This window comes from Cupressus sempervirens, chromosome 11 (assembly GCF_028749045.1).
Source record: "Cupressus sempervirens isolate cs-2001-9-10 chromosome 11, ASM2874904v1, whole genome shotgun sequence".
Taxonomy (NCBI): domain Eukaryota; kingdom Viridiplantae; phylum Streptophyta; class Pinopsida; order Cupressales; family Cupressaceae; genus Cupressus; species Cupressus sempervirens.
This window is the reverse complement of record NC_143128.1, coordinates 234,079,049-234,103,158: the sequence shown is the minus strand read 5'-3', so window position 1 is coordinate 234,103,158 and position 24,110 is coordinate 234,079,049. Positions and strand designations below refer to the sequence as shown.

The 24,110-nt window shown below is 33.6% G+C and overlaps 1 protein-coding gene across 1 annotated transcript; it reads left to right on the top strand.

Moving 5' to 3' along the window:
* The first annotated feature begins 16,966 nt into the window (after positions 1–16,966).
* Positions 16,967–22,745, top strand: LOC149529019 (E3 ubiquitin-protein ligase WAV3-like). The gene is made up of 2 exons (XM_089811747.1): positions 16,967–17,554; positions 20,262–22,745. Exons 1-2 carry the CDS (start codon positions 17,285–17,287, stop codon positions 22,398–22,400), a joined length of 2,409 nt encoding a protein of 802 aa, XP_089667873.1. The 5' UTR covers positions 16,967–17,284; the 3' UTR covers positions 22,401–22,745.
* Positions 22,746–24,110: the final 1,365 nt, after the last annotated feature.

Sequence of the window (24,110 nt, the reverse complement as noted above, 5' to 3'; positions counted from 1 at the left end):
GAACATGACACATTGAGAAATGGTATCTATCCACCAAATCCCATAGGAGCCCCCTTCTTTAGGTTTTGAAATAGAGTTCCAAACACCCATCAAAGCATCCATGCAAGAAGGGATTTTCAAGAGAGAAGAATTTAGTTTGAAAGACATCTTATAAACTACTTCTTTATCATCCTCCATCAAGAAACACATGATAGGAAAGTGATCTAAGAGCAAGGTAGAGTAGTCCACATTGACTAGATAACCATTGAAGACTTGGGCCAATTGTAGATTAGGAGAGATATAGAGCGTATTAAGTTTGCTAAGCTTTCTATCCACACCCTAGCCTACAATTAGACCAAGTGAACCAATTCTGATTTTGGTTGGTTTTCTTCTTGTAGATAGGGTCAAAAATCCCCAAATAGTTATGACAAAATAACCATTTATCATATTCTTTGTTACTCAAATTTACACCATTAGGCCAACTACAGTCAGTATGATGTTCAACCATGTTGAAATCACCTCCAAAGACCCAAATCACCTCCAAAGACCCAATCAACCTAAGGTAGAGAGGAGGCCATCCAATCCCACAATTCACATCTCTCTTTAGTAATATTGGGAGCATAAATAGAACAAAATCCGATGGGTTGTCCATTGATAAAGGAAAGAACCCACACACAACTATGTGATGGATCCTCTCCCTAGTCGATCACAAACTTTCTCTCCCAAGGAGCCAAACCAATGACAACCCCACCCCTTCCTTCTCTATTTGATGTATGAAAGAAAACATCTTTCCATATGTTGGATAGGGAAGAGCTGAGTCGAAAGCCATTTAGTTTAACTTCTTGCAAGAAGACAATGTTTGGTTTCCATTTGATAATGATATCCTTAACCTCATGTTTGTGATGAGGGGGAGAAATCCCTCTAACATTCCAAGACATGATTTTATGCTTCATTAGTAGGTTGGGAATTATCTTTGTGGGGCAACACATTAAAATGGTTAGCAATTACAATTGATTCACAATATAACCCAAATTAGACTAACAAGATCCAAGTAGAATGAAGGGATGCTAATGTAAAAAAATCAATTTATACTAAGTATGAAACAAAGTCTCTTACATGTAATGTAGATGAGCCTTAGATTTGTTATGTGATGGTAAATTCATTGCTAGATTGATTGGCTTTCTTAGGGTCAATTCGTTTAAGTATACAAAACACTAGTGCAACCCAAGTTATGTAATAATTCAGATCTAAAACATAAATGGGAAAGAAATAATGGAACTTACCTTGATAATGTGAAGAGGGAGGCCCTTTGAAGGGGAAAAAATAGTATTCTAGAAACAACAGTGATAGAACAAAGGCCAAATCTAGAATCAAGAAGCTAGTAGAAACAAAACCCATAACGAAATATATCCCAGGTAAAGGTGGACTTGTTTTGATGTATACCTCGCAATGGAGGGTATCCATCATTTCTAAGGTATACGTCAACTTAATTTGATGTATACATGTGTCTAAAACTTCTACAAATCCCACAAGTTCTACAAAAGGTTACTCAAGTCTATTTCTGAAACTTTGATCCTAGACCTACACACAAGGGGGAAATGGTTTTGTCTGCTGGGGAGAGATTGCCTTGGACAAGCCCTAGATTAAGGAATCAACCTTGACATTGAAATGTGAATGATAAACAAAATGATAGAAAGTACTAGAACTATTCTAATAATGGAGAGTATACTTGTGAATGTAGATGCAACTATATTAAGTATGTAATAAAGAATGCAATGCAATAGCTTTGACTCAACATAAAGAACCAAAAGGAAATTGTGTAAGGAAAAACCTCATGAATGTGAATGCTTGTAATTTTCCTTTATGAATAATTGAAGATCTTGGATGGAAGAATGGAAGGTCTTCTCCTTGAAATAAAAACTCCACCACCACCTTGACGAAAGAAGTTTGATGCAAGAAGACTTGAACTTGATGCTTGTTTGAGATCTTGAATGTTCCTAATATTGTGCTTTTAGATATATCATATGTTCCTATAATGCTCATGATTATGTGAATATTAAATTTGCAAGATCCCTTAAATACTAGTTTTATGATTGAAAACAAAACAAGTTGACTATGGTATTGGAGAAAATAATTGAAGGCCCCGACAGGACATGTGATCCCAAATTCATTTGGTCCCAAGTATAGGTCAACTTGGGTCAGCCTATACTCAAGGGAACCTTGGGGTCCATCTTTGCAAATTCTTGATTGATTGCTTGAGTAGGTGCATGGTGATCAAATATTGAATCTCGTATATGACAAAGCACCTTAAATGCCAAGTTTTAGTATACAAAGATGTTCATGGACTATCTGAACTAATCATATAGCCTCACCACTAGGTATAACAAATTCATTCATTCTAAGAAACTAGAAAATTTGGCTTGAAGTGGAGGAATCAATAAATTCCTCATGTTGCTTCGCCTTTAATATGATCCAAATATAATTTATTTAGCCTTTTGCATCTTTGATGATGCTTAATAAATATATGCCCATGCAAGGAAACTTGAATTGGGTGCCTTCATTATGTTAAAAGAGTATGTGGTTTATGGCTATGCATATCTATAACCTAGGTGCAACCAAGAAGTTTTCTTAGGGTATGCTCATGAACTATTTCCTACTCCATAGTTTCATACTTTCATGTTTAGATTTGCATTTTGGACTAGTGATCTAAAACTCTAGGACAAGGGAACATGCACATGACGACTTGAAATAACCTTGAACTTGAACTCACATTTTGAACTGAGCTTTGAAAGATGAAGTCTGCATTCCTCTTGAACCACTGAATTACACCCATAATCATGTCTCTGAGTTGAACTCTGAATTTGAAGTTGAACTTCGAACTAGGATATCTAAATTTGCATATCAAAGTCTGACTTGGATTTGCATTTGAACTTTGAACTGTCGAGCCATATCAAATCAATGAATCTATTTGAAAAGCATATTGAACCTTCATAGCCTTTGAACCATTTGAACCTTGAACTCAAACTGGAAACTAGAAGCCGAACTTCAATATTGACAACCAATGAACCTGCAAGATTAATCATTTTGAAACAAAGAAATATGGAACTTGTTCCAATCAAATCAAACCACTGCGAACTATTTTGAACCATTGTTCAAAGGATTTCAAGACCATAAATTGAAAATTTAAATACTAGGTCTACATGGGTACCAACACAACCACTAGAGTAGTCGGTGACACTTGGTTTGCTCGGCAATAACTACTGCTTGATGCAACAACTAATTATATATCTCCTTTACATAACATCACTCGACATGTATAGAATCACTCAGTTGCAGTGTTAACTGAATAACTCCACCTAGCAAATGTCTAAATGTTTTACACTAATTGAAATACTAGATTGCATTTAGGGTCAACACTAGTAACCTATTCCTGCACACAAGAAAAAATGACTTTTTGGGGGGTGGGGGATGGGTGGGAGGGGTTTGTCTTGATCAAGCCCTAGTTTAGGATTTAACCTTGAAAGAGAGAAGCATAAAAAAGTATGTAAAATAGTATGACAAACACAATGATTCACCTTGCTTGATGAAACCCTTGTTAGGAAAATTTTCACTATTGCTAGATGTTATTGATGTTGAATCTTCAATATAGGTAGGAAATCTCCACAAATGCAATGGAAGCAATAAAAAATCATGGACCCATGAAAGTATAAGGGCATTAAGGAAGAAGAAGAAGAATGTAGCAATGTAGATCTCCTCCCTTGATGGCTAACAAAATGTTAGATCTTGAAGAAGAAATGCCCACAAAGGATCTTTGAATCTTTAGAACACCTTGACTACTTCAAAAATATTGCTTGTTGCAATAATGCTTGACTTCATAGGTAGATAGCTTGATATAATTTCCTTGCATGCAAAATGATATGCTGGAGCTTCCTTATATACTAGTTTTCAGGATTGAAAACAAAACAAGCTAACGGGGTCACCAAATTTTACAAATTAAATCCCCAAGATAAAAATGGCCCTGAAACCAAAATAGGTCAGGGTATAGGTCAACCTAAACTAGGATTATCCCAAGGAGAGATATTATTGGGGTCTTAGAAACTGCACAAATAGTTTTGGAAACAAGGAGAGAGAGCAGGAGAAAGATTTATTTGAGCACAGATGCATCCATGGAACATAAAATCACTAATGCGAAGGAGCTAAAAGGTCTTAAGTGATGGATGCTTCCATTTTAAGATGACACAACTGTTAAAAATCTTGTAACTAAAAATACATATTCAATTAAAAATTATGCTGAAATCAATCATCATTCTCATTGTAACTAAAAAAATTGCATCATTGGCAACAACTACATTGACATCCTTGGCAATTATATGAAAGAATTTAATAACACCTCTTACACCAAATGCCACACACTTTATTTAAGCAATATAGCTTTTAAAAGATTATGATACCAAAATGACAACATGATACAAGGTTATATCAAATACTATAAATAATCCTTCTATTTATATTTAAACAATTTAAGAAACCTAGCAACCTAGAGATCCCACACAATGAAGAACTAACCATGGACCAAGTTTTATACTTGTAGACTATGCATATTGGTCCTACCATATATGACAAACAATTTGAATTTCAAACATGTTACCATTAATCATATCTTTTAATTAACCATCAAGATAGTCTTAGCTTAAAATATGTATACACATGACTCTTAATATATACTAAAAATAGAGTTTCAAATGCATAACCATTATACATATCTTTCAACTAACTATGAAACAAAACCCATAACCCCCAGACTAAACACTATGCTTTTGACACATGTGCAATAGATCTAATTTCAAATTTGTGACCATTATCCATATCTTTTAGCTAACCATGAAGTAAATCCTATAACCTTCGGACTATATGCACTTGTTCTAATGTGTACAATAAACAAATCAAATTTCAAATGTGGGACCATTATTTATATCTTTCAACTAATGAAGAAAATATTGTAACCTCAATGCAACATTCTTGACATAGAAAATAAACAAATTGAATTTCAAATGTGTGACATTATCCATATATTTCATCTAAACAAAAGAAAATCCTATAACCTCTAAACTATACACATTTATTTTGACACATACAATAAACAAATCAAATTTTAAATTTGTGCGACCATTATCCATATCTCTTAATAAACCATGAAGGAAATGCTATGATAACCAAAATATACACATTGCTTCTGACATATACAAAAAATTGATCTAATTTCAAATATGTGGCTATTATCTATATCTTTCACCATGAAGCAATCCCTATAGCCTGTATAGTCTATACATGTTGCTCCTAACAATACAACAAATATAATTTCAAATATGTGACCTTTACCCATTGTACAACTAACCATGAAGTAAATCATGCAACCTCTAAACTATACACACAACTCCTAATACATACAAAAATAATTCAAATTTCTAACATGTAATCATTAATCACATCTTTCACCTAACCACGAAGAAAGTCCTATAACGCCTAGATTATACAAATTGCTTCTAAAATATACAACAAACAAATTAATTTCAAACGTGGAACTAGTATCAATATATTTCAACTAACCCTAAAGTGAACCATATAACCTCTAGACAATACACAATGCTCCTAACATATATAACAAACAACTTGAATTTGAATTGTGTGATTGTCATCCATATCTTTAAACCAACCATGAAGTAAATCCTACGACCTCTAGACTTATGCATTTCTTTATGACATGTACAACAAAAACTCACATTTCAAACACATGACCATTATCTAAATCTTTCAACTATCTATGAAACAAATCCTATAACCTCTAGACTAGACACACTATGTCATATATATTAACCAAATATAATTCTAAATGTTTGACAATTTTCTTTCTTTCAACTACCCATGAAGCTAATCCTATAACCTCCATACTATAGAATTGACAAATCAAATTTCAAACATATGACCATTATCTATATCTTCCAAGAGCTCATGACCCACACTCAAAACCTTTCCATATCAACTTATTTACAATAAGTTTTAATAATAATAAAATTGACTCTTAAAATATTACAATTTAAATAAAAACCTAATAAAGAATGAGTAGGCCTAGAATTGAATGTTTGTCCTCTTAGTATTTGTCTTTTAGATCTCTTTTCTTCCTCCTACCTTGGATGAAGTCATCATCCATTCTCTTGCTTTTGTTGTCACAATTTGCTTTTATTTCGAGCTTTCAAACATGTTCTCTATTGGATCTACTTTCATGGTTGTTTCTTTGATAAAACCAATACTAGTTTTGATAATGTGATGATTTGTGACTATTGGTTACCTAATTTAATTGTTCAATATTCTTTTCAAACAACTTTACTTGACTATCAAGTTTATCAATATCCTTCCTTAATGTCACAATGTCTACCCTATCAAGATCTTTCCTTAATGGATTTCAAAATATTCAATGCTTGTTTATTGCTTCATATGATCACATTTTATGAAATTTGTAATAGTTGCAAAATATTTTTAAGGCTAAGACTTAGAGAATGAATCGATAAACAAATATGTGTACTTTATTTGAATATTAGTTTTACCAACATCTTTTGTATATTTAGTGTTTACTACTTCAACACTCCTATACATTTTAACCATTCAAACTTTTTGAATAAAGTGTCCAAGATCTTGAATTTTAAGTGCAAAACCAGAGAGATTAGTTACAACCAAGTAAATCCATGTTCAATCTGTAGAATTCAATTAATAACATGAAAATATAATTATGTGACTCATTTTTGCATCAATACTCACAAATATTATTTTAGATATGAGCTTTTTTTAGTCTTTCATGTCTTTGAGCATGTCTTATTAGTAAATAAATATTTTGCTATCATTATGAAAATAAAAACACACTATAGCATAAAACGAATTCAACTATGCTCATATTCCTATAATATTTTAAGTTTTTAAAAAATAGTATTTCGAAATACATTTTAATAAAAAATAAATAAAACATCTATAAACTAAATTGTGAACACAATCTTAAATTTACAATGTGAGTTCAAACATTTATAAAAATAATCTCCACTATCAACAACAATTTTTTATTGGATCAACTTTAAAAACTGACATTCACAAAACGAAATATGCCTTATATATTATTATTATTATTTTATTTATAATGTTATTGATTCATTTAATATGCTTTATTGCCCTCCACTTAGGATGCTTGTTTGGCACTATTTGTTGTTGGAAACCTCATAATCTTAATAATGGAGAAGATGCAAGCTTCCATAATTTATAACGTGACACATGTACAGATGCAATCTTACAATAATCAATCAAAATAGAAAGTCTAATCAACATAATTATTAACTTAGTCCTTGATTGGGAAATATTAAATTTAGTCCTTGATTGGGCAATATTAAAGTATTATAAATAAATAATGGTACAAACTCCCTTAAAATTTTAAGAAAAAGTAATTGATTAATCCCTAGAGAGGCGGGCACCTCTCATTAGTCTAATGATGGCCTTTCTTGGCAAATACCCTCGAGTACTTTCAATCCTTGAGTGATAGGCTAAATTGATTGTAATTTTATTTATTTATTATCATTATAATGATTTGACATTTTTTGAATAGATATAAATATGGACTTATATTTTATCCATATTATTAGTTTTAAATGATAATTATAATATTTGTAGCTGTTATATTAAAATGCATCTTTTAATTTTATTGTCAAAAATAGTATCTATTTATAAGTATGCAGTAATAACACGTTAAAAATCTTGTAACTAAAAATATATATTTCTATAAAAATTATTCTAAATTCATTTGTTATTCTCATTATAATTTAAAAAATTGTATAACCAAAAAAAATCACGTTGTTATTCTAGCAATGATATGAAATAATTTAATATTATCTTGTTAGAATAACAAGGTGTTTTCTTATTAGCTATATTGTACTTAAGTTAAACTTTATACATGTAATAATTAATTCTTTTATTAATTATTATCACATACCTAGGTTAGTTTCTTATTAGGGTTTTGATGTCCTTTATAAGGATGGATCTTTATTTGTAATTTATACTTTTTGATTGAATAGCAATTTCTATTTTGCACATCAATAATGTCTCCTCTTTCATGGATCTTTGAATTCGAGCCTCCATAGCTTTGCTCTTCTCTTTTCGTGATAGGTGTTTGCATGCAGTGATTCTTGGGAGTTGTGGGTTGAGTTTTCCTCAACTTAACATACCTCTTAGATCAAATATCAAACAATTTATTTAAGCAATATCTAGATTAACAGAGTAGGATACTAAAGTGACAACATGATAAAAGATTATACTAAAAATTGTTAAATCATTTTAAATTTTTAATCATTATATTTATGCTTAAACAAATTAAAAACCCAACAACCTAGAGCCATCCCACAAAAGGAAACACTAACCATGGGCCAAATCCTATAACATGTAGACTATACACATTGGTCCTTTCATATACAACAAACAAATTGAACTTCAAACATTTTGCCATCAACCATATTTTTCAACTAACCCTCAAGTGAATCTTAACTTTAAACTATACACACTACTCTTGACATATACAACAACTATATCAAATTTCAAATGTATGACCATTATGCACCTTTCAACTAACTATGTAGCAAAACCCTTAACCTTCAACCTATACACATATGTACAACAAATCTAAATTCAAATTTGTGAGTATTATCCACATATTTCAACTGACCATGAAGTAAATCTTATAACCTCTAGACCATATGCATTGCTTCTAATATATACAACAAACATTTCAAATGTGTGACCATTATCAATTTATTTCAACTAACCATGATGAAAATACTATAACTTCAATGCACTACTCCTATCATGGAAAATAAATAAATTGAAAATGTGTGACATTATCCAAATCTTTCAACTAACCATGAAGTGAATTTTGTAACTTCTAAAAAATATGCATTGCTCCTGACATATACAAGAAACAGATCAAATTTTGAACATGTGAGACCATTATCCATATCTCTCAACAAATCATGAAGCAAATCCTATAATCAATAGACTATAAATATTGCATTTGACATATACAACAAACAAATCTAATTTCAAATGTGTGATCTCAACCCCTAACTTCCAACTAACAATGAAGCAAATCCTACAAACTCTATACTATACACATTGTTCCTAATACATACAGAAACATATCAAATTTCAAATATGTGATCATTGATCATATCTTTTAGCTAACCATGAAACAAATCTTATAACTTCTAGATTGTACGCATTGCTCCTAACGTATACAACAAACAAAATAAATCAACATTATCGAATTTCCACAATCCATTTGAATGTAAGTTGGTTTCTGGATTTGATTATGTGTGTTTTTTTATCATCAACGTTTCGGATCACACTCTGTGATCCATCATCAGGATATGAACTCATATCCTAATGGTGGATCACAGAGTGTGATCCGAAACCTTGATTATTAAAAAACTCATATATGAACTCATATCCTAATGATGGATCACATAGTATGATATGAAACATTGATGATGAGAAAACTCATATCCTGATGATGGATCATAGAGTGTGATCCAAAATGTTGATGATAAAAAAACATACTCAAATCCTAATGATGGATCACAAAGTGTGATATGAAATGTTGATGATAAGAAAACTCATATCCTAATGATGGATCATAGAGTGTGATCCAAAATGTTGATGATAAAAAAAAACTCAAATCTTGATGTTGGATCACAAAGTGTGATTTGAAACGTTGATGATAAAAAAATATACACAATCAAATCAGAAAACCAATTATAGAAAAATTGAATTTCGAACATGAAATTATTATCCATATCTTTTAACTAACCATAAAAGAAACCCTATAATCCCTATAATCTCTAGACTATACACAATGCTCTTGACAAACACAAATAACAAATTGACTTTCAATTATGTACCCATTATATCTTTTTAACTAACCATAAACCAAATCCTATAACCTACTTAAGCACCCTTTATGACATATAGAGGAGACAATGACATTATCCATGTCTTCTAACTAACCATAAAGCAAATCTGATAACCTCAAAATGCACACACTATCCCTCATATATACAATAAACAAATCTAATTTTAAATGTACAACAGGGATCTTATGAAACAAATCCTATAGACTCCATTCTAAACAATAGACAAATCAAATACCAAACCATCATCACCTTTCAAGACCCCACACCCAAAACACTTTCATATCAATTTATTTACAATAAACTTTAATATAAAAAGGGTTTGACTCTAAAACTAAAAAAAATGATTATAATTATGAATCCCAATCTTTCTTTCCTTGAATTGAGAACCTCCAAACGTGGGGCAATGTGAAAATTTATTCCAAAACATGAGGATATAATTGGGAACAGGTGTGTACATTAAATGTAGGTCCCATGGTTGCATCAGCCCAACCTAACTTCCTTCTATCATATAACTATTTCACTGACTAGACAAGAAAGCTACTTGTCCATATCTCTTGTTTGGATACCCACACGTTATAATTCACTTACTTTCCTCGCAACCGGTAATTTTCAAGCCGGCTGATTTTCTCGAAACCGCTCTCTACTCGCTCACTATTTGACCTACACAAAACCGCCGGTATTGTACTTTTCTGGTGTTCGTATTGGTCAATGGCCGACATGCAATCAGAGCAATTTTTGAACTCGAGCTTAAGCCCATGGTCACATGTAAAATATCTTAAGCCCCTTGTAACTTACATAATATCTTTAGGCTTATAGGCCTAAGCCCCGTGTTCCCATGGGAGGTTTTGCTCGGTAGTCCTTAAGAAGTGAATTTTTGTCACTAGGGCTAACCGGAGGGGAAGGATGATGTTTTTTAAGGCTTAAATATTGTGGGTGACCAAAATCTACAAAAGATGGATATACTTTTGGGCATGGGAAAAGGTAGAATTTATGGCAAAAAGATTGCTTAAAGGATTTTTAAGCAACATTTTAGATTGTGTTTTCTAAAGTAAATGACAAATGAAAAGGAAAAGTTATGTTTATGGGTGAGAATATTTGGTATTAAAAATGGTGCAGGGGAAATTGATTTTGTGATTAGGCTTTAAAATAAATTTAGGTGAATGGTTATCCAATTTGAGTTTTACTTGAATATAATTTTTAATTATTTTTTTATTTATTAAAGTTTAAAATGAATAGTTTTTTAAAATAATCAAATAATATTACCAGAATAATAAATTTATTGTTTAATTTGTAATACTACAATTAATTCTATTTGTATAGATAGATTATTTGTGTTGTGCATGAGTGATTCATATATGTGTTTGTGCTCGTAATTATAATTTTAAATTTAATGGGAGGAAAGATATTGGAAATAAATTTTAAAATTATAGTTTATAAATAGACAAGCATATATACATTATTATTTATAATATATTTTCATGTCACTTACATAGCTTAAGTCACAAAAGAAATATTTTAGATTAAATCTTCAAGGCATATAAAATATATTTAACGATAAGTCTTTAGATTAAATAGGAAAATAAGGCATGGGTCAAGTTAAATAAGAAGTATGATTCTCATGACTCATTCATAATATTTTATGTCTAAACTTAAGTTGTATTGAAGATTATAGACTGTACTTAGTTTGTAATGTTTAGATATGAAAAGTACTTACTTGGCACATGTCCTCCTCATTTAACACTATTATAGTCTCTTCATTGTAATAAACATTACACCAACCTTTTGACAACTGCTTGGCCCACGAATTTTACTTCATATTTAGCCTTCATAAACTTCTTTTATAGGTAGATAACTATATGTACATATTTGTTTATAATGCAATTTCATTTACCTTGCATAATTTAAGTAATAAAAAAAATGCATAAACCCTAAGTCTTATAAAATATATTCTCTCAAAACCGCATCAAACAATTTAGAATGTATTTAGTATATGTGTGTGGGAATGAGAAGTAATTCCTTAGCGCTCTTGCTTTTCGTTAAATACCACACATTTAATTTTGTTCCCTTGTTTTAATTGTGTACCAATACTCAAAAGTTGATGTTTATACTTTTGATCTCTTCTTTCTTTATTTAGTGTGTATCTGTATATTTTTCAATCCAAATCATAATAAATAAGTTTGCATTTTATTTGTAAAAGATAAGGAATGCAGCATAAACAGAAATAACTTAAACACATAAACAACCATAGGTTAGGAGCCATGAGTATGGGATACACTTGCAACTCTATAATTATACCTCCCCAACTACATTTACAGATTCATACATATATTACACTTTGATTTCCTAAGCATTTTACACATTCCCAATGTAGTTCATTCTAAATCTTTCATATATTTTGTGGGGTTTTATTGCTATTAAGGAACTTCTTCTATTCAACCTCCTTAAGACAAACCATCTAAATGTGTCTACAACATCACTTAATTCAAATATGGAGAATTGGTAGTGAAAGTATCAAGTGTAGGGATGGAATTGCAACATTGCATCATCCTACCACACTTGAAAAATGTTACCATATTAAAATGAGCGCCACTGCGCCAAAAGAAAAAAACTTGCTTAAAATTACGTTTGATTTCATGTCAAAGAAAAATCTAGGATGCATACATAATTCTTTACTTTCAATATTAGATACAAACTGCAACAATGATACAAAATGCCATATTAATGTGGAGAAACTCATATGAGAAGAAAATACATCATTAAAAGAGATACCAAGCTTGTATTCATCTTAAGAATGAGATTACACCAACATAATACACTTAACCTTCTTTACCCTAATAAATTTTTGGTTGCATGTAATGGTACTTCACTTACATAACATTATAAAACATTTTTCTCATACACTCAACATATAGAGTAGCAAAAATAAGAAACCTCCAAGTGGTTTCATAAACTATTGGTTGTCAAAACCTTGGTCCATAACAAATAAAACCTACATTCCACCACGCATTTATATAAACACTCGGGATAGAAACTAAAAAGTGAGACAATTACTTCACCATAGGCACCACTATAAAATATTACATAAAAATGTGATAGCTAATGAGAGCCTTATTGATTATGACAATGCACTTCGCTCTTCCTAGTGTAACTTGTGTTCGTAACCTTTTCTTGTGACTTCCGTATTTCATACCAATAAGTAAAAATACATCTCAAGTATCTCTACATCTTTACTTGTGACTTACAATTTACCCTCCTTGAAAGTTTTCAGCCCTTGTCCATTATATTTTCTCCACTATCACACTACAAAAATTTGGAGCATAATTTTTTTGTTAGTGAAGTTTTAATGTTGTACTCTCAAATTTTTGATGATTTTAATATGTTTGGCTTTTCAAGATCAATTTAAAACAAAAGTTGAAGATGTAGATCCAAAGTTATCAATATGGAGGTTATTGGAGAAAACAAAATTACATAAGGGTTTGCATACGAATAACATGAATTCCAACATAAAGTGCACTTACACATGTGGATTTATAAAATAAATTACAACATGCATGAAACCTCTAGTTGTTTATACCCCACTTGTTCATAAAACTTGTCAAGATATATCACTCACTCCATTCTATTCTACCCCACATAGTTCAAGCCATCAAATTTCTTACACGTGGCCCTAATGGAACTCATTGATATTGACAAAAAAGTAAGCTCCTCTATTTAGGATTTCAAAACCCTTGATTTTTCTAATTTCTAAAAAATGCCAACTAATTACTTATAAAGAATCTTATCCTTATATCAACATTATTCATTACACATGTACCCATACTTCGAGTCTATTGTCTTGTATAAATTGCCTAATGTCTCCTTACACAAGTCTTGTACTTTGAGTAACAAATCATAGCCATTATTTACAATTTCATGGGACATAATGTTATAAGAAAATAAAAAAATGACAAAAGGAACCACCCCCCAACAAAATTTGTTAATAAATAATTGTAACTTTACTTGTACTCCCAATTTATCCACTATAACACATAAATATCATGATCTTATTGATCAACTTCAAAGTACTCAAGCACAAATATCTTTATGGGATTTAATGTGCACATCTAAGGCATATAGGAATATCTTTACAACAAGCCCTTACAAACATAATTGTTACAACAATTATGAAACTCTTTGAGGTTATTGAAATGTTATATAATCCATTTGAAATTATGATAATATAGCTATGCTTGATTCTGGTGAACAATATAAACTCCATAATTGCAAAAGAATGCCCTAACATATAGTGGCGGGATATGGAACAACTATTGAAAGGTGTACCCCCTTAGTCTTTGACACAGGAGCATCAAGCTCAGATTTTGTTGACCTATGGTTTGTGAGGGTGGGGGTGTGTTTGAGACATATTGGGCAACCTTGTCCTAAGTGCACATGAAGTTTGGAGTAGTTGTCTTGAAGTTAGAGCCGATTTGATGGTTGTTGGTCATATGTTCCTAATTTATTGGAAGACTTTGGAGATTGTATTTGTGAGTTTTGATTTGAGGGAGTTAGTGTGTGCACTCTTGGATTTGGATCATGAGATGACACACGAATCTATGTTATGCATTGCAAACTTAGGCACTTGTCCTAAGTATTTAGTTATTTCATGTATTTAATATCTGTTGCCAAGCTAACTTGTGGCTTGAGGGTTTATTTAATATGTGAGTGTCTATTTAATGTAATTTGTTATGTTGACTTGTGGCTTAGTTTAGCATAAGTAAAGGAGTCTTGTGAGGTCTTGGGGAATAATTCATCAACCATAGGGAGTTCGACATGGAGTAGCTAAGAGGAGCAAAGTTGAGCAGAGCTAGTAATTGAGTGTGGGCTTGGGAAGCAAGAAACTTGCAAGAAAAAGTTTATATTCTTCTTCAAGTTCTCTACCAGATTGTGGATCTGAGCTACCTAGTGGTTGGATCTTGTGAGGTCTTGCAAAACTATTATTGTAATTGCCAATGTATCTAGTCGTAACCCGAAAGGCCTCACAGCAAGGCATGTTGGATGTAAATCTTATGATTCTATTATGAAATTGATGTTATTTTGGTTCTAAATCCCGGTGTTACTGTTTATATTCGATTGTGTGGTTATTTGCTGGGGGCTAAGACATATCCATTGGGGATTCTCCTACTTGTACCACATCAGTCTCCTTGTTTTCTGTAGCACAATGATAGCTTACGACATTGCTTAATTGCATCTTACACCTTTTATAAGTTCAATGGTTGTATCAAGCATTAACAAGTCAACCTTTTGGTGCAAAAAAAATCAACAATCAGTATCAAAGACAAAGCCATAGGTTCAAAGCCCGTGCTTACGTTGTGGCGGTGGGTTAGTGGTTTTTGCAAGGTGTGTACCCTTGGTCTCCTTGTGTTGTGTAGTGCAATAATAGTTCACAACATGGCTAAACTGCTTCTTGTGTCTTCTGTAAGTCCAGTGGGTATATTAATAACTAATAGGTCAATCTTTTGGTGTAACAACAAAGCTCTGACACACTTGGTTGATGATACATCATTATTAACATTTTTATATATGTTTATTTGTATAAAGTCAAAATCCACTCATCTAATTTTCTAGAATATGAAATTAATATTGGAGGGTGACATTAGAGAACAATTATTTATAGGTACTATTAAATTCGCCTTATACTTGGTCTCACCAAACATTTCAATGGTTCTTAAAATTTGTTCATAATAATAATAATAATAATTTTTATCATTCACATTGATATTAGATTCTTATTGTTGTAAATTGACTAAACTTCAAAGCATTATTATTTCCTAAACATTAGTGAACATGGTTTTTTTTTGGATCAGTAAGAGTCCAAAGCCAATATTAGTTGTTATCATCAATTATTGTGATCAATTATTAATGTTTATTAAGCTCAATTAGATTTGAACTCAAGACCTCTTAGAAAAGAGGCTCACAATTTATCGTCGAGTTGTAATAATAGAATTGTAATCACGCATAACACATTATAGCTAAAAGAAGTCATCACACTTGTAAGGTAGCCAAAAGAAGAAGAAATACAACCATAATCATGCCTAGCTGTACACACCACATCACCATACATAATACATTGTAGCTAAAAGAAGTCATCACAATTGTAAGGGTAGCCAAAAGTTTAAAAATTACAACCATAATAATGCTTAATTTTACACACCATACAAACATAATATTTAGAGAGTAGATGAAGTTTAATTCCATTATGATACATTAATTATGATTGTAAGACAAACATTTTCCATCAAACACATCTAAACTCTTGTCCTCACTTGTTTCTAAGCCTAAAAAGAGTTAAACCCAAGACCTCCCCGATAAGAGGCTCACAATTTATGACTGTGTTGTAGGTTCTTGCCTAAAGTATACATAATATTTTATTGGACAGTAATTTTTTCTATTTAATGAAAGGTTTTATATCATCTTCGAGATCATTTTGATAGATAATATAAGAACACAAATCTTGATTGAAACCTCTTTGAACTAAATATCTCTACTAAACCTATTTACCTAAACAATATTTATATCATATTTAGATTCTAAATTAATTTACTCATTAAAAGAAATAAATTCTCTATTATACCAACAAATCATTCAACTTCACTAACAAAACAAAAACCCATTGACTTTTTAAACGTTTATATCAATGTTTAGATTCTAAATTAATACACATGATGAAAATAGATAAGTTGTGTACTATAGTATTAGCCTACAAAAGAAAAAACAGGCATAATATTTAAGTCGCATGGAATTTCTGTAAAGAACCCTACTTTTAATCAGCGTGGACTTGTTTGATCGGCGTAGCCCCCGGCCACGTGAGAAGAGGTCTTATTTGACTTAGTTTAGCCGTTTCTAGAAGGCCACGGTCATATGACAAAATCAATGGCGTTCCCTTCAAGAGCACATTGTAATGAAAGCTTTTCGTTTAGTTTTTTTATTTATAGCGTGAAATATGTATAGTCAGCATACATTTTCATTTTTGTTGGCTTCCTTTTCTCTGTGAAAAGGCTCTGCGTTACTATTTGACCGATTCTTATTCCTGCCCCTGAAAGTCCATTGGATATACTGGATTTTTAACTTCTTAAAATCGATGAGATATTCTTCATATATTCAGCTTGTCTCGGAGGAGGATACTTAAACTCGAAAGTCCCTCTGCAAGAACACTGGCTTTTTAATTCTGTGTGAGCCCATTGAATGTTACAGACAGTTCTTTTGTTTGAAGGTGTAATTTGATATATAGATTAAAAAAAATTAGGTTTAAGGCATACATCATTTGAGTTTATATGGGTAGTAGATGGAGAAAAGCAAAGAATGCTCTGGGATTTCATCTGTGTACTGCAGAGCCTCCTACCGAGGATGAGAGGGATGAGAGGGATTTTAGTAATCCAAATGTCCTTTCTGGTTATAATGGAGGTTTAGCACAGTATTCTTCAGTTCCAGCAACAAGGTCGGCATCTAGGGACTTGCATCTAATTGCACACTCTGCTCCTCTGACTCCTGCAAGATCTCATTCTCCTATGCGTCTTATAAGGACAGGCAGCAGATCTTCCAGGGTATGCCTTTTAATCTTCTTTTCTTTGCGGTTTATTCGAGATCTTTGTACATTTGGTTTGTAAAGAATCTGCCCTGGCTTGGATGCCTTAATTGTTTTCTTTTCTCGGCATCGAGGGAAAATCTAGTGGTGTGTTACTTATTATTCGATTTCTTTTTTCCTATCCCCGTCTGGGTCGCCGATAAATTATGCTCTCGCAAAATTTGTCGCTTAACAGTTCTTTCTTTTGGAGTTCTGGCTAGAGATCTCTCTGCTTGCTCATTTAGTCTTCTGCTGCCTCGTTTAAAGAGCTTTGGAGTTCTCTTTCTGCCTGTGGATGGAGATTTTTGCTTAACCTACCAAACGGAAGCGTTTGGCAGGGCACTTTCATTTTTATGGTATTGTGGTCTCCCTAGAAGAGAGTATTTTTAGCTCGCCTTCTGTAGATGCACTTCTAATTGGGGGATTGAAGGATATTCGTTTTGCATTTTCGTTTGGGATGAATTTTTTTATCCATATTGGTTATTAGATAATCTTCTACCTGCCTCTCACTTAGTGTTTGTTCTATTTCCCTGACAAATCTTGTTCTAATCAGGGACGCCGAGACATTTTTTTTAAAAAACTGGGTCATTGAGGAGTCTCGTCTCTGGAAGTTGTCCCTTATATAAAATGTGTTGTATTCTGGGTTCTACCTTTTGTTTTGATCTACTTTATAAGGAAATAATGCTATTCCAGTTTGGAAGGTTGAGAAATTTTGTTAACTATGGGTGTCGAAGAATCCTTTTCTGTTTCGTTTGGGTTTCTGCATCTTTTCCAATTGTTCTTGATTTCACCATCTGGGTTGCCGAGAAACCATGCTCCTTCAAATTTGCTAAATGGGGATTTATGTCTCCGATTTGGGTTTTTAAAACTTCGTGGTGATTGAGAATCGCCTATTTACTTGGATTGGGTCATTGCGACTTACTTCGACTTACTGCTATGTTACATTGAGTCCTTGAGAAACCTCTTGTCTGAAATTTCAGTTTATGTGAACCTTTCCCGTTTTTCTAATCTTTGATTTCGATTTGCTTTTTAAGTTACCGTGTTTACAGATTTGGTGTCAGAGATTGTCATTCATTCAGTTCAGTAGGTGAGAAAACTTACCTGTATATGAAAATACATTTGATTAAATTTGCTAAATGAGTTTCTCTTCTGAATTCAGGTAATAAGAAATACCGATCCTTGAATTTATTTGTTGAGAAAATTTATAGGTTAATTGTAAAGTTGCGATACTGAAGATCTTCCTTTAGTTGTTGTTGTGTGGGTTTCATTTTCTTACTCTAATGTTCTGGAAAGTAGTTTGGTATTCTATAAGATTAATTCTAATCCTCAACGATTTGTTAATTCTCACCAGTGTTAAGTCTGCCCAATTTCTACATTATACCAAGTACACGTCAAGCTATACATGAGAACTTATTTTGCTAGAGCAGATGTGGTATTCTGCTATTCTTGTTCAAATGGATCAACGTTTGATTTTGTTTCTCTCTGAATGTCTCTTCTATTTCTTTTTCTGTTCTGTAATTGAGTAATTTACCTGATGTATTGTCGATTGGATTTTAGAGAGCCAAGTGAATTTCATTCCTTCGATCTTTTTCATGTGTAAAAGTTTGAGCACTATTTAAACTTCAATCTTTTGGGAATAATCTTATCTCATGAAGATCCAAATTTATCCCCTTGATGAAGAATTAAAAATTACCTTGAGAAATAGCTTAACCACCTCATATATGCAACTGAAACTAAATATTGAACATCTGTATGTATACTTTATGGTTACTAGTACTACTTTCAGTCGCAGGAGCCAAGTTTTTTAATTTGTTTAAAATTATGGAGAACTATGGATGTCCATAAGTCATCTTCTGCAACCATGGTTCCCGGAAATTTGCAACAAGAGATTGATACATCTTTCTTATCTCTTCTGGATTTTCTAAAAGCAACTTTTTCCCTCACCTCTCTTATTTCAATAATCTCCCAATGATCTATAGTCACGTCCATAAGGTAAAATATGTCGTGTTAGAAGTTTCTGGCTGTTTTCTGCACCGTTTATGACATTTAAATATCACTTCCTAGACAGGTTCAGGTTTCCTTATGAATTTCTGATGCAGATTTCCCACCCCAGTCTTGACTCTTTTGGCCTTTTTGAAGCCAGCAATTTTTCATAATACTGTGTTCATTTGGATAGCCAACTTTCTTTACATGATCCTTCCACATATTAATTGCTTTTGGAACACTTCCATCTGGATCACATTCTTGCACTGTTGAATCATCTTCAAGAGAACATTGGCAAAACCTTCTTCAGCGCATCTAGTGGTAACCTACTTCACCAAACCTTGCAGCCAAATCAATTGAAGTCCTACACAAACTCTTGTTATGTTTACTAGCGAATGGGTTAAATTTTCAATCTATTTTATGTACTATGAAGTAAATGACATGCAACACATTTTGGAGTTTCTTTCTTGGTACTGCCTTATATTTGTTTGCAATAAATTATGACTGAAGAGAATCTGTTAAGCCAAGGTGAATATTAAATTCCTGCTATAAATTTTAATGAATGATTCTCACTTTAGCTATTCAAATATTTTGCACTTCGCATTTTGAGACAATAATTTAGGTGATTCAAAAAATGGTCAAATGATAGTTCCATGATATAATTTTTTCATTTTGTCCTCTAATGAACATTTTTGATGATGCAGAGAACATGTGCAATATGTCTAGATGCTATGAAACCAGGCCATGGTCATGCATTATTTACTGCAGAGTGTTCCCACACTTTTCACTTTCCTTGCATCGCCTCCAATGTGAAGCATGGAAATCGGGTATGCCCCGTGTGTCGAGCTAAGTGGAAAGAGGTTCCCTTCCAAGGGCCCCCATCAGAGGCACTGCGTGCTGGAATTCGAATAAGCCCTGTAGACTGGCCACAGCATGAAAGCTGGACAACAGTTTTACATCGTTTGCCACCTCCTCGTCCTCCACTTCCTCAGGCTGCAAGGCATGTTATAGAGCCTAATGTTTTCAATGATGACGAGCCTTTAGAACTTCGGCCAAGTGGGGGTAGTGGGCCAGAGGAAGAAGATACGAATGAACCTAGTGCAATTATTGGCATGCCAGAACAAAGTTCAGAACAAAGCACAGGGGTTGAAAGAAGGGAAGATGATAAAAAATCTGTGCAATTAGTAACGTTCCCTGAATTCGCTGCAGTTCCACGATCAGATGCTTGTGAGAAGTTTACTGTGCTTGTACATCTGAAGGCCCCCTCATCCACTGCAAAACAACAGCATAATTTACAAAATGGAAGAACTCGGAACATAGCAAGTCCATCTCAGGCTTCTGATACACCTAGAGATCGTGCCCCAATTGATCTCGTAACTGTTCTTGATGTGAGTGGGAGTATGGCAGGCACAAAACTGGCACTTTTAAAACGTGCTATGGGCTTTGTGATTCATAATCTTGGTCCCATGGATCGCCTTTCAGTAATTGCCTTCTCATCAACTGCTAGGCGCTTATTTCCTCTACAGCGCATGTCTGAGGGAGGTCGACAGCTTGCCTTGCAAGCAGTGAATGGTCTTGTGTCTACAGGTGGAACCAATATTGCTGAAGGATTGAAAAAAGGAGCTAAAGTGCTCGAAGATCGGCGTGAGCAGAATCCTGTTTGCAGTATCATTCTACTTTCTGATGGGCAGGACACATACAATGTGGGAAACCACAGGCAGTCACCTTTTCTGGCAAATCCCAGAAGAATCTTGGATTTTCAGTCCTTGTTGCCAGGGTCAATAAGGCAACCTTCACAACAAGGAGATATTCGGATCCCTGTGCACACATTTGGTTTTGGGACTGATCATGATTCAACATCCATGCACTCCATATCAGAGACTTCCGGAGGTACATTCTCCTTCATTGAGACAGAGAGTGTCATTCAGGATGCTTTTGCACAATGCATTGGTGGCTTGCTCAGTGTGGTAATTCAGGACATGCAAGTCAATATTACAAGTGCAAGCACAGGGGTGCAATTGAGTGGCATACAAGCAGGAAGCTACACGAGTGATATTGTAGAAAATGGTCAATGGGGACTGGTAAAGATTGGAGACTTGTATGCAGAGGAAGAGAGGGATTTTTTGGTCCATGTTAAGCTTCCATCTTTTATGAGACCTGAAGGTAGCAGCTGTTCTGATGAAATGAAAGTGGTGAAGGTCTCATGTTCCTACAAGGATCCTGTTTCCCAGGAAACTATTCACACCCCTATGAGGGAACTATCAATTGAACGGCCAGATTCTGTTAGCAGGGAGCAATGTGTTGTTAGTCTTGAGGTTGACAGACAACACAACAGATTATGCACTGCCGAAAGCATAGCAGAGGCTAGAGCACTGGCAGACCGGGGTGATTTACCAGGTGCTCAGTTTGTATTAGGGAACAGGAGAACAGCTCTGCAGGAATCTTCATCTGCTCAGGCTGGGGACCAACTTTGTGTTTCCCTTGAGGCTGAGTTGAAAGAGATCCAAGATAGAATGGCAAACAGACAATTGTATGAAAGCTCAGGACGTGCATATGTTCTTTCTGGATTAAGCTCTCACTCTTGGCAGAGAGCTACCACAAGAGGAGATTCTACTGATAGTGTAAGCTTGGTTTATGGCTATCAAACTCCCACAATGGTGGACATGCTAATGCGCTCGCAGACCCTCTGTCCCATGCAACAAGATGTTATCTCACGACCCCTTATGCCATCAAGGTCATTTCCATTGCCTGAAGCAAGATCTTATTCTGCCACCAATCCAGAAAACCCCATGGTCATGCCACTAACCCCTGCAGCATGGAGGGAACCATCTGAAAGAGCTTGAGAAACTCACTCAAAATAAGGGAACACAAAGCTGTTTTTGAGAATCTATTATGAAAAACACTATTCCGTTATTATTAGTTTCTAAGCTGCTGTAGAAATCTACATTCTTTTGTTGTACAAACAGACCCCAAACTGTACAATGGAGAAGTATAGTTTCTCGTAAATGCTCATTCTTTAATCGTAATGAAAATAAGGTCTGTCTGAGGCCACAATGTCTGGTTGAAGTTTGTTTATGTCTTGTACAATGCAGTGAAAAGAACAAACAGAAGTTCCATTGATTGTTGCAAGCAATGTTAAGAGATTTGAACCCTTCTTTATTCAATGAAAAAATATCACTTGTAACGCCTCCCCTACTGCACAGCCTTGGAACAAGTAAGCTTCATATTAATTTCACCATGGCAAAAATATGCCAAAAAATATGGTTGCAGGCGAGACTTCATTTCACTAATTATATCCAACTAGACTTATGGCGAACCCAAATATGGGACAAGAATATATTCACCTTTTTAAGCATACAGTTGTAATGTAGAAGTGCTGTGTTGATATTTGATAGGAAAAGCCTTAAAGCAGTTAAAAGTTTAATGCGAGTTAAACCTCCTTTTGTCTAGTTTGCAACTGCATTCTTTTCTTTATTGAATTGCAGACTGCCGGTGACTTGTACGTTTTCTTATTTGGTCTATAGATTATTTGGGAGAAGTATAACTTGTCAAGCAGTGGTCACTTGCATGCTACACTGGCATCATGTGAGCAGAATATTTTCCAATTGGAAGGCTCCTTTGTATTGTTCTGTGATATTATTTCTCATTGGTGTCTGATGGATGGAAATATTATAGAAAGGATTGTTTCTAGATATGTTATGTATCATGCATGTGGTCTAGGGGGATGCAAAACAAATAAATATATTGCTTCTAGTGTTACAGTGTAATTAGAAATAATCTTGTACAGGTGAAGCTTGGTATGCAAGATAAACTATTCTCAAAGGATTGAGGGAACAAGGATAGGAATGATTTGAGGGGACAAGGCTAGCGAGTTCCTGAAGATATATCATGAGTTCCAATTGTACACAACGAATTTGTGAATTCTAATGCCTATGAGGGTAAATAAGTGAGGAAAATGAAAAGAAAAGGATCATTTGTCGTCATATCTCTTCATATCAAAATCTGGCCAAAAAAGTTGTCCTCTCAACACTAAACATTCACCTAAGTTCCCTACAAGTGCGCTTGATAATTGTTATGAGTTTGTCCCTAAGTGTCTTATGAGTTGACTTGACGACAATAGCTACAACTTTGTCCTCGTGTCATCTACCCTTAGTTGTCCTAAAGTTCCTGAACAATAAATATTACTGTTGTCAAGATGGCATATACATTATTAAATCAGGATGTATATTGTTTTGTTTTATTCATAAATAATCTCCCCATATTCCCATAAGCACGGGGTTGTTTCATTCAGATAAAAAAAGGGCCATAAAGCATTTCAGTACATGTACTGCAAAAGCATTTCTTTGCAGTACCAATCAAACTGTGGTTTATGGCTCTCATAATGGAGTACAATAATTTGCAATCCACTTTCTCACTTGAACTTTGAAATGTGCTGCCAGAAAACCATGTTTTCACCCCCTTTGGCTTTATACCGTAGTTGGAGAGGAATAAACTCTGACTGATTTACTTGGGGTTCTTAAAATCAGAAAGCATGTTACCCTCGGTGAGTTTTA